We start from the raw sequence: 12,862 nt of genomic DNA, 5'->3' as shown, positions 1-12,862 counted from the left end.
TCCTATCACTGAACGTTAGAGAATTTTTCTACTATAAATAAAGCTCTGAGAACAGTCTTGAATATAAATTGTCAAGTCTTATCACCTAATGTTCTTTTGGAAAAGTTCCTAAAGCAGAATTTCTCTGTTAAAAGCTGTGAAAAGTTTTAAGAAACATTGTGCAAAATGCAAAATTGTTCATCAAGCAAAGTTTCCCATTAGCAACGTATTATGCGAGGTGTTCCTGCTCATTGAAAATCTTGATTAAGTATTGTCATTAAACAATAATAATACAATTCCAGACAAAATATCCTCTCACTGTTGTTTTAATTTCGTTTCTTTGATTATCATCGAGGTTGCAGTTTTAATATATGGGTTTAAATTTTTTTATATTTCTGCTTTATTAATTGTCTATTCAAGCCCGTTGTCAATTTTTCTATTTATTTATAACAGCACTTTTGTATGAAGGGTATGTTGTATTATTTTGTGAAACCAGTGAGATCAGATTGATAATGTTTTCTTTTACAGAGACTTGGATTAATTTTACAATCACAAGTTCCTCCACTCAGGAACAGATTCTTATTTACTACAGTTTTTTTTTAATTTATAAGTTTATCCTTTCATTTATCTAAATTTTAATTTTGATATATAATCTCAGTAAGACATCAGTTCGATGTATTTTTTATACTGACCTGAAATTACCAATAAAATTACAGTTTAATGGTTCTAGCCTTTTATATTGTTAACTTGGGTCCATTTTTTTTTCAATTTACGTATTTTTCTATTCACATGTTTGTCTTCTTTCTGGAACCAATAACCTACTATTGTTATTGTAGTGTTTAATAAATGGTTTAATACCTGGAATGAAAATTCTCCTTCACAACAATTTTCAGTTTTTTTCTTGCCATTGCTAGTAGGATTCCTGTTTCACATGCATTTAGTTTAATTGTTATCATGTTTCCCTCTCCCCCACTGAAAATAAATTAAATTTTTATTAAAAAAATTACATTAAATTTTTATTAGTTTGTTGTTATGCATTCCTCTTCCCCACTGAAAAAGTGATATATTGATTAAATCACATTAAATTTATAAATTCATCTGAACAACTTATCCTTTAATTTTTTTAACACAGAAGAATATTTTTCTCTTCAATTTAAAAATTGTTATATTAAGTCCCTCAGCAGAACTGTTCTCCTTCATTAGAGGTCTACTTTCTTTAGATGGAATCTCTTTTTTAACATTATGGTTTTAACAGATTGTTTCTAGATGTTAGTATTTTCATATTTATTTTATAAATAAATTTAGTTTATAAATAATAATCTTCCTAAGCTCTTCTAATTGCCTGTTTTGCCACTAGATTCTATTGGGTTTTTCAGATACACAATCACAATAATTTAACCATGTCTACTTTTCACTCTTTCTTAGGACTTTGGACTGACTGTTCTTGAATAGTATTACATAATAGTAGTAAGAATGGACACCTTTCTCTTCATCCTGATGCTAATGGGAATTTTACTGTTGTGATACCATTAAGTAGATGTTGGCTCTGACTTTAAGATGAATATTTTTTCATATACTAAAGGAGTACACACTTGTCCTAATGACTAACAGTGTTTTAGGAATTTTTTAAAAATGTATTAAATATCTCTGACTTCTATTGGGATGATAGTATGATAAATTATATTAATAGATCTCCTAAAATGTAATTATCCTGTGTTTCTGGGATAAATTCTACTTATTTGTTGTGTGTTGTTTTTGAAAATATATGACTTGCTAATGCAATTTTTTGTATTTTTCCGAAGTTGGAAACTGAGAGGCAGTCAGACAGACTCCCGCATGCGCCCGACCGGGATCCACGAGGCATGCCCACCAAGGGGGGATGCTCTGCCCATCTTGGGGCGTTGCTCTGCCACAATCAGAGCCATTCTAGAGCCTGAGACAGAGGCCACAGAGCCATCCTCAGTGCCTGGGCAAACTTTGCTCCAGTGGAGCCTTGGCTGTGGGAGGGGAAGAGAGAGACAGAGAGGAAGGAGAGGGGGAGGGGTGGAGAAGCAGATGGGCGCTTCTCCTGTGTGCCCTGTCCGGGAATCGAACCCAGGACTCCTGCATGCCAGGCTGACGCTCTACCACTGAGCCAACCGGCCAGGGCGCTAATGCAATTTTTTAGGCTTTTAGAGTTAATTTTTTTCAAGTATGAGTAAGTCCATCATTTTCTTTTTCTTTTTTTTTTTACTTAGTCTAATTTTAGTATCATAGTTATAATAGCTTAATAACATGAGATATACAATTTCACTCAGATAACCTGAAATAAATGCAGCTTCTCAGATTTCTTATGACTTTAAAATGTGTGGGTTTTTTTAACCTCCACAAACTGCAGTTAGTGTGGACATTCATTTCATACAGTCGTAGGAAAACTTGGAACAGTAAGTTTTGTTCATTAGAAACAGTCAGTGTATAATTAGATATTGGTGGTAAGCAATCAAGGGAATACCAATTTTGAAAAGAAAACTTTTTTCTTATATATTAAAAAATATCTACATAGCATCTACTGTTGATGAGATATGGGGAAGTTCGTCCTTAGAAACAGGGGTTAGAAATTTAAAGTGGTTACAGCTTTCTGTAGGGCATTTTAGCAAGATTTATCTAAAAGCTTTTCCAAAGTACGTATCTTTTGACCCAGAAATTTCACTCTTAAGAATATTATTAATGATATCTTCAAAGATTTCACCACAATGATGGTCATCAAAACATTGTATATGATGGTGACAATCTAGAAGAGACTTATAAATGTGCCCAAAGAGGGGCCTGGATTAATTAATTTATTCAAATATATCTACAGCTAGTGCTCGACTTATGACCATGATTGGTTTTGACAGACTGGTCATAACACGATTTGGTCATAAGTTGAGTAGGCTATACGTACAGTACTGTGAAGTGATGTTATAAAAATCTTTAAGTCATATTTTATCGTAATTTTCTTTCATTATTGTTATATATCATAATTTTCTTTGTTCATTTTATGCCATTTGTATCATCTCTACACCATTTTGTTTCTTATTTTTACATTCGTCAGGTTTAAGTAAAACACTGCATTACCAGTACAACTGGTTTAATATTTGCAAAACATACAAAATTACAAAATACAGGTGCATACAAAAATACAAAATACAGGTGTAAAAAATACCATAGGAAACATTTTCCCAATTGCAAAACATATCAAAATATATAAACATGTACAAAACATTTTATTGGCCAGCACTGTCGTATACCCAGCTGGGCAGCGCTTGCACTGCCAGACGCGGAGCAGTTGTGGCTAGCGATTGTGGTCGTAAAGTCAAATGGTTGTAAGTTGCATAGGTCATAAGTTGATCAATACCTGTATTCAAAAGAATTTTATACAAATTACTCTCTTGCTCCAAAGATAAATGGAGCCATAGTAAGCTTTGTGTTTTTGATATGCAGACCTGGCTATGCAGATAAATATGGGAATGTATGAGTACAATGGGAAGAGTGGCTACAGGCTGAAACCAGAGTTTATGCGGAGACCTGACAAGCATTTTGATCCATTCACCGAAGGCATCGTTGATGGGATAGTGGCCAACACTTTATCTGTTAAGGTATGTCCATCTCTGTATTTAAGATGCCCTAACAAAAGTCTTGATAATTACCGAGTTTGCATAGAAATGTAGGTTAGTCATTAAACATGTAGTTGCTAACAAAGCATCCACTTCCTTCATCCATCTTTTTTAAGGATTGAATCTGAATTAGAAAGTTTCAAAAACTAGGTACAGGAGATAGAGGAACTAAGCTGCACATTTAATGGGATAAAAATTGGACCCTAAATCAATAAAACAGGTTGATGAGACCATGGCTAACCCTGTCTTTTGGTGTAAATATTCCACAGTAAAATTTACCACAAAAATTAGTGCCCCATATTGGAGAAATCTGGTCTATTTTTTCCTCCCTGTAGTTCTAGAGAAATATCCACACTAGCAAAATTTGAAAAAAAAGTTTTCTCAATAAACTGTCAAATATTTAATAAAAGAGCTGAACATACCATAGCATGGATTTGAAAATCTATCAGAGTATTCAGAGATTTCAAACACACATAAAATAAAAAATTGCTTTATTAAACATTCATCTGACCCTAGAAAATTAATTTCAAATGATTTCTACAGTCTTTGAAATTGATGTTACAGCAAATATATATGTTATATTTATATATATATATATAATATATATATATATATATTTGTATTTTTCTGAAGTTGGAAATGGGGAGGCAGTCAGACAGACTCCCACATGCGCCTGACTGGGATCCACCCGGCATGCCCACTAGGAGGTGATGCTCTGCCCATCTGGGGTGTTGCTCTGTTGCATCCAGAGCCATTCTAGAGCCTGAGGCAGAGGTCACAGAGCCATCCTCAGCGCACAGGCCATCTTTGCTCCAATGGAGCCCTGGCTGCAGGAGGGGAAGAGAGAGACAGAGAGGAAGGAGAGGGGGAGGGGTGGAGAAGCAGATGGGTGCCTCTCCTGTGTGCACTGGCCAGGAATCAAATTCAGGACTCCCGCATGCCAGGCCGATGCTCTACCACTGAGCTAACCGGCCAGGGCCTATAATATATATATTTTAGCTGTGAGAAAATATTTTTAATATCATGAATGGAAAATCATTTTTATAAAGAGCTTTTTACATGAATTTTATAAACCCTTGGTTTTAAGTAAATTTCACTTGCTTTTTTAAAGTTTTATTTCTTTTCTGGGTAACTGGATAACTATTAACTAAGAAACATTATTTATTGGATATAAATTCAATTTTCTGATTGACCCTAAACCAAAGGCATATGAAAAACTATTTTAAAAGGCTCTATAAAAGTCTCATTATTTATATTTACTATAAGCTTGTTGAGCCTATTTTTACTTTAAACTTTGTCCCTTTAAACCAGAGATTAAAAATAAAATTTGAATGAAGTCTCTCACATTTATATCTTTTGAAAGTATTTCGTAGCCTATATCTCAAGAGTAGAGTTGGCAGAATTAGAGCTTCCAGATGATATTTATTTTAAGAAATTGTTTACAGCAAAGGATGTGTGATTCCTGTCACCTGATTAAGATAAACTCTTAAGCATCACACACTGATAAAATGTTATTTTTAGAATCCTTGTCAATTGTTATAGTTGCGTCAAACTAATAATATCTTGTCTTTGTTTGCCAGTTCATCTTGTTTGGTACATGTTGACTTGCTTATTTACTTCTCTCTCAAAAATACTACTGGGACACTATAAATTATTATAAAACAGTTACATAGAGCCAAGAAATTAGAGGGGGAGGAAGAACAGTTGAGTCCCAGAAGCACATAAACTGCTGCCCACGTCCAAACCGGAGAGTTGTGCACAGATGACCGTGCTGTCGTAGAGTCCTGCTTTTAAGCTTGCAGGTAGACTCAAGATATCAGTCTGGTGGCACCTGCGTTCTGACCCTCTGACACAGACTATGTAGTGCCAGAGTGTACTTGTAAGCTCAGATGGTGTGCCACTAGCATCATTCACTGAGACCATGAGGGTTAGTGCCACTGGTGTAGTTAGACTTCTGCTTTGATTCGTCCTCATAAACTCATAAAACTGGCAGTGCACCTGAACTTTTAAGTTTCAAACATGTTAGAAGATGTTAAGTAATTCGCATGTAGAACCTCGAATTACAGCAAAAGATGGTTGCTAGCAGCTTCCCTGCACTCAGGCTAAGGAGAACATTCAGGAGAAATTAGTTGTCCCAGGGCAAATTCAGACAGCTTCTTCCCCATGGCTTTCTATCTAATTTGTTAGGAAGTTTTGGCCGTGTCAGCATGTAGCTGACTTTGGCCTCAGGCGGCCTCTGATGGCCATTCTCAGGCCGCCATTGTGTTGACTCTGACCCAGTCGTAATCTGGGAAATGCTGTCTCCTTTCACTGACTTGAGCTCGGAAGCTCTTGGCTGGTGGGCAGCTTTGTCAGCCAGAGAACCCAGTCCCGCCAGGCTTGCCCCAGCAGCACTAGCTTTCTGCCATAGGTTTGAAAACTGCTCGAGAAGAGGCAGACGTGGGAGACTTTCTATGAGTATGTGCTTTTAAAATCTCTTTAACTGTACATTATCTGATGATTTTACAGTTAAGCAAAGGATAGCCCCAGTTGTGTGGATGGCCGACCGAGTGAGGTTAGGAGTGATGATAACTGGGCTTGATGGCTTCAAGTCGATAGGTAGTTTCTGGTTTTTCAATCATCATTGTGGCTTTTTATTTCAAGTGTAACAACTTGGAGAAATTGGGAGATCACCATCTCATAACCCCCCCTTCAAGTTAAATTTTATGAACAACAGGAAACATTTTTAAATGCTAGAGTTTCTACTATGTTGTGTTTTAAATTTGTCCTCTTATATTACCTTTTAATTTCACTTATAATTATGCTAAAATGAATTTTTCTCTTGTAAAATTTTTATGTATTAGGAAAACCTTTATACTCAGTTGGCTCTAAAGACCAATATTTCATTTAATAGATGGATTTCAAGTACAAAAGGCAAGCCCTCATCAAACTTTTGATACTTGTTAATTTATTATACTGCCTCCTATACAACTTTGTCTCTTTGACTCTTTCTAACTCCAGCATTTTCAGTGTTCTCTATGAATTCTTTAGCAGAAAGAGAAATTATATTCACATTGTTACTTCTATTTATGGTTCAACATTTGCCATCAGCATTTGTACCTCCTTAAAGCATTTTGTTACATCATTGTTATTCATTTATCAGGAGTTGTTTTTTTAATTATTATTTGCTAGATTATTTCGGGCCAGTTTCTTTCTGATAAAAAAGTTGGGACTTATGTGGAAGTGGATATGTTTGGTTTGCCTGTGGACACGAGGAGGAAAGCGTTTAAAACCAAGACATCACAAGGAAATGCTGTAAATCCTGTCTGGGAAGAAGAGCCCATTGTGTTCAAAAAGGTTGGTCTCATGTCCTTGACATGACATGTAACTGCATATTCCATATGTTTTTACACCGAGAAAAAAATATATATTTTTTTTTGTTGTTGCTGCTTAATTGAGGAATTTACACATTAAAAAAGTAATAGCAGACCTGGCTGGTTGGCTCAGCTGTAGAGCATCTGCCTAGCATGTGGAAGTCCTGGGTTCAATTCCCGGTCAGGGCACACAGAGGAAGTGACCATCTGCTACTCCACCCCTCCCCCTTTTCTCTCTCTCTCACTCTCTCTTTTTCTCCCACAGTCATGGCTCAAATGGTATGAGTAAGTTGGCCCTGGGTGCTGAGGATGGCTCCATGGCCTTTCCTCAGACACTGAAATAGCTTGGTTGCCGAGCAATGGAACAGTGGCTCCAGATGGACAGAGCATCACCCCCTAATGGGCTTGCCGAGAGAATTCCAGTAAGGGCCCATGGAGGAGAGTCTGTCTCTCAGCCTCCCTGCCTCTCAAAAAAAAAAAGCAATAGCATTTTCAAAGCTATCTTAAAAACTAATCAAGATCTCTGAATCACTTGTTTGGAATTTCAGAAGTGAATTGTAAATCAATTAATTCTAGTGCATATCATTTGGAAGGCCAAAATAACATATAACTCTAACTCATATCCTCTCCTAATACAAGTGATAAATGAAATATTTTTATTATGACTCAAATGAAGTAGACTGGGAAGTAAGGAATAATGTGGTAGTAGAGAGAAAGGAAGTCCATACTTCCTTAAAAAGGAATATTAATTCATTTTCCAGCATCTCTAACCACGGGCAGCTGGTCATTCTATCTTGTCTCGGTTCTGTCTGATAGAGTTAAAGCCTTCTACATTCAACTGGGCCTTCTCTCTAACTTCAACAAAAAGCAAATCTTTTTCACACATGCTTGTCACACATAGGGAGAGAGTAAGTCCAGTGGAAAGTAGTATACACTTTCTTACCATACCCCTTGCTTGCTTTTATCTGGCCAAAATATCTAAAAAGAGTGTCCTTTGCAAAGAAAATATCTATATTAAAGGTCTCTGTGCCCCAGAATTTTTTATGTTACTTAGATTTAGTAATGGCATCTACTTCAAACAGTTATTCTAAGTATTCCCTAATATACTGAAAACATTTAGAAATGTCTAGCACATTGATAATAGTCAATAAATATTAGTTTTTTTCTTGTTAGCAAAAATACATTTTTTTTGTATTTTCCAAAGTGATAAGCGGTGGGGGCGGGGGTCAGACAGAGAGACTCCAACATACGCCCAACCGGGATCCACCCGACATGCCCACCAGGGGGCGATGCTCGGCCCCTCTGGGGCATTGCTTTGCTGTAATTGGAGCCATTCTAGTGCCTGAGGCAGAGGCCATGGAGCCATCCTCAGTGCCCGGGCCAACTTTTGCTCCAGTGGAGCCTTGGCTGTAGGAGGGGAAGAGATAGATAGAAAGAAAAGCGAGGGGAAAGAGTGGAGAAGCAGATAGGCGCTTCTCTTGTGTGCCCTGGCCTGGAATCGAACCCCGGACTTCCTCATGCTGGGCCAACACTCTACCACTGAGCCAACTGGCCAGGGCCAAAAAATCATATTTTTAAGGTACAATTGGTTTAATGCCTTTGCCATGGGAATAACTGTACTCCACATGTTTTAAACTGAGTGGGAAAATTAGCAATTATTTGGTGCCTCATTAGGGAATTTACAAATTTATAAAGCAATCTCATTTTGAAAGCCATTCTGAAAACTAATTTTTTGTTTTTGTTTTGAAAACATACAAGTAATTTGCTTTGAAAATATAGTAGTAAATGCTCAAATAATAATAAGACTACCAGCTCTTTGTATTTAAACATAAAAATTTTATCATTTTCATTTTGAGAATGTTCATGTCAACAGCAGATGGTCCATGTCTTGAACAGATTCTTCAATGGGGCAAGGTGATGCAATATACATAAGCTGTATCTCTGGCCACCTTTTGAAAATATAAATTACAGAGCAACACCTTAACTTTTTATCAGTTTTGCTAAGTAGAAGCTTCTCATTGGATTTGGAAAAGCAGGACCCATATAAATATCTCTCTAATTCTTTTTTGTAGCTGCTCCTTCTTATAAGCACATTCATTCATCCTTAATGTCTCTGTAGGTGGTTCTTCCTTCGCTGGCCTGTCTGAGGATAGCAGTCTATGAGGAAGGAGGCAAATTTATTGGTCACCGGATTTTGCCAGTACAAGCAATTAGGCCAGGTATGGATAGTGTGGTGAGAAACTTTTTATCAAAGGTGTAAAGAAAACCATTCCTGTCTTACATGCTTATTAAAGAATGATTTAGGAAGCTATTTGCTGCCTTGGTATTTTGTTCTATAGCAGGTGCCAGAAATATAATTCTGGCAGTTTCACGTGTTTGTGACGTCCTAGTGGAGTATGCATTAACTCTTGTTGCAATAACTGTGTATAATAATTGTGTGTAACAAACTTTCTGAAAACTCTGTTTTATCACAAGTATTTATCTTCATACTCCCAGGTCCATGGGTTGGCAGGATGTGGCTAGGCTCAGCTGAGTAGCTAGCTATGCTTCAGGCTGTGGGCTGGGTTAGAACTGTCCACCTGTGCTCATTCAGGAGCTTATGCTGAAGGGGCAGTGCCCACAGTTCGGCCTTCTCAGGGCAGCCCACTGGAATGCATAAAGACAAGCCTGACTATGCCAGTGCATTATAAGCCTCTGCTTGCTACACAGCACTAAGATCCCATTGTTCAGAGCAGAGCATATGGCTGAACCCCCAGTGAAGAAATCATGCACAAGGGATTAATTTAGGCCAATAATTCAATCTATGGCACAGGCTTTTGAATTCTCTTTCTGTGGGAAAAGACGCAGTTGGAAAGAAAAAAAAAATCATCATCAACATTGTTTTCTTTCTGATAAGAAAATAATACCGTATCACTCAAAATCATGTGATTTGAATGAGAAAGAAGTGACCTGTTTGTCATCCAAAGTCACCTAAAGTAAACACCTCTATCGCATAGATATTCCTGTGTTACAATTAACAGTGTGAAGAAAATATGTGATGCACAGTCTTATTGTCACCCTCCAGGCTATCACTATATCTCTTTGAGGAATGAGAGGAACCAACCTCTGATGCTGCCAGCTGTCTTTGTCTACATAGAGGTGAAAGACTATGTCCCAGACACCTATGCAGGTAAATAGCCTAACTCAAGTGGGTATTTCCAACTGGGGTTATCCATATTTTTATGAAAACAAAGGCAGGAGAGTCTGGTCTCAGAATCACCTCTATTTGTATATGTTTAGAAAAATTAGAAATTTTGGTTGAGGAAAATTTTTCAAACCTTTGTAAATAAATTTTAATTTAATTTAGTTCAAGTCCCATTGAAGTATGGAACATATTGACCAACTAGTAGTATTGCTCTCATGGCCCACCACTTTCTAACCCATGATACCTGGTACTACAGCAGTCTGTATAAATCTGTATAGTTTTGCCTTGACCCAGTTTTAGAACCCTGATTCTTTTCATGCATAGAAGCCTACATTTAGAGAAGTCAGCTTATGATGATGTCAACCAAGAATCATAAATTTGGATGTTAGGTGACCTGGGTATAATTTATTAAGAGGAGTGAAGGCTATGGCAAACTTGGATCACATGTGCTATCCAAAGATGGCGGCCTTCACTCACTCCAGCTAGACAATGTCATGTGCTGCTGACACCCATACTGCCAAATCGTCTGGTGTTTCAGCAGTCTGGAAAACAGTGTTTGCATGTGAAATGTTTTCACTTATGAAACACCATTTGGGCCAAACAGGACAAGTGTAGGAGCCATTTCTGGAATGAATGGAGCCCTGAAAAAGAAACTAAGGAATATGGAGTACAGAGACCTCCTGATTTGGAGCCTGTCATGTTTGGCTGTCAGAGCTGACCTCCTTTGAGTGCTGTCTGCCTGAGATTTCAGGCAAAGGATCTTAACTCTTGTCCATTTTGAAAATGTTGGATGAATGAGTGGGTTGTTATATTGGTAGAGATGGAAGAACGGAAAATGAATGACAAATTGGTGGTTACATGGGTGAGTAGGTAGATGATGAATTAATGGATGGTAAATAATCAGTACCTCTGGATCTTTAATCTAAAATGTCTTTTCCCTACTTAGATGTGATTGAAGCTTTGTCCAATCCAATTCGCTATGTGAATCTGATGGAGCAGAGAGCTAAGCAACTGGCTGCTTTGACTCTGGAAGATGAAGAAGAAGTAAAGAAAGAGGTGAGAGGCTGTTCTAATCTTGCAAGTGGCATTAAGCATTATTTCCACACTCAGTGGTTGGCTTTGTCTAGGTAACGTCACGCCTCAGGAGAAGAAAGTAGCACCTTGGAAAAACATATCAATGGAGTTTAGCATCATCTCACAAAACACCCAGATGACTGAATGAATTTTTCATAGTTCATTCTCTTCTGGTATTCTGTGGCTACCACCAGTGTCTTATTTTGTGACCACATGAATCAGGACCCATCTTGGTATTTCAGGTGAAAATTTCTAGATGATTTCATGTTGAGTGAAGGTGATTAAGGCACTTAGAAAAGAAGATGATTATCAAGTCATTTAGTATTTTCCTTTGTCTTTAATTAAAAGTGCAAGATTTTCAAAGGGCTTCTGTGGTTTCTTACAATACATAGAGTACTTAAAATAATACTGGGTATGTAGTATAAGCCAAAAAGTGTTAATATTATGATTGTACTGTATATTTATGTATTAAAAATAAATATTCCCCAAATAGTTGGTATATCATTCTAAATTTCATATCACAATGCCAAGAATAATTAAGAAAGGGTCTAGAAATATTAGAAGTGAAGTTTAAAAATATAAAACCTCTAGTATACTGGCAATATTTTGTTTTTTAAAAAAGTGAAATATTATTTAATGATTACAGGAAATGACCTCAAAATTAAAAAACTGATAAAATGTAACTATTTTCATATTTTACTTGAATAGTCAGAGGTTACATTCAGAAAAAAAGATAAGAAAAAATGAGTAACTATCAGTGTTGGGGAAAATAAACCTTGAAAATTATTTGGATCACTATAACTAATAGCAAATTCATTTAAGTTGATATTGTTTTTTAAATAGCCCTTTTTTTATTCTAAAATTAATATAGGCTTATCATAGAAAATTATCCTTTTCTTTTTAAATTTTATTTATAAAATTAAATTAAACGGTGATATTGGTCAATAAGAATACATAGGTTTTATCATAGGAAATTTTAAAATTAAAAATGAGAAAAGGAAGACTTCAAGATATCACCTATAATTCAAATACCCAAGCCACCCAGCAGTAATGTTAGAAAGAATACAGGGTGCATATATGGCTGGGCTTTTATGTACACTTATACTTCTTTATAATATGGGGGTAATATTCACAATCTGTGTTTTATTTTCACTTAATGCAAATATTTTCCATGTTATTAAATATTCTTATATGACATGACTTTTAATGACTTCACAGTTTTCTAGCAAGTTTCTATCCTATAATTTATACTTCTAATACCCTATTTTTTTAAAATATTATTTTTTTTTTTAGCAAGAGAGACAGAGAGAAAGACAGATGGGGACAGAGAGGCAGGATGGGAGAGATGAGAAGCATCAGTTTCTTGTTGCGACACCTTAGTTGTTCATTGATTGCTTTCTCATATGTGCCTTAATGAGGGCACAGGGGCTCCAGCAGAGTGAGTGACCCCTTGCTCAAGTTAACGACCTTGGGCTCAAGCTAGCAATATTGGGCTTCAAGCCAGTGACCTGTGGGCTCAAGCCAACGACCACTGGGTCATGTCTATGATCCCACGCTCAAGCTGGATGAGCCCACACTCAAGCCAGCGACCTTGGGGTTTCGAACTGGGGTCTTCTGTGCCTCAGTCCGATGGTCTA

At 36.7% G+C, this 12,862-nt stretch overlaps 1 protein-coding gene across 2 annotated transcripts in view; it reads left to right on the top strand.

Annotated features, from left to right (window-relative positions):
* The window catches only part of PLCB1 (phospholipase C beta 1), a 688,569-nt gene that overhangs the window by 543,722 nt on the left and 131,985 nt on the right, over window positions 1-12,862 (top strand). For both annotated transcript variants that reach the window (XM_066234441.1, XM_066234442.1), the window contains exons 19-23: window positions 3,442-3,596; window positions 6,786-6,950; window positions 9,087-9,186; window positions 10,032-10,136; window positions 11,098-11,207. In XM_066234441.1, the coding sequence (XP_066090538.1) occupies window positions 3,442-3,596; window positions 6,786-6,950; window positions 9,087-9,186; window positions 10,032-10,136; window positions 11,098-11,207 (635 nt within the window). The remainder of the gene's footprint in view (window positions 1-3,441; window positions 3,597-6,785; window positions 6,951-9,086; window positions 9,187-10,031; window positions 10,137-11,097; window positions 11,208-12,862) is intronic.

The sequence above is a fragment of the Saccopteryx bilineata genome, chromosome 6 (assembly GCF_036850765.1).
Source record: "Saccopteryx bilineata isolate mSacBil1 chromosome 6, mSacBil1_pri_phased_curated, whole genome shotgun sequence".
Taxonomy (NCBI): Eukaryota; Metazoa; Chordata; class Mammalia; order Chiroptera; family Emballonuridae; genus Saccopteryx; species Saccopteryx bilineata.
The sequence above is the reverse complement of the archived record's forward strand: the minus strand, read 5'-3'. Positions and strand labels throughout refer to the sequence as shown.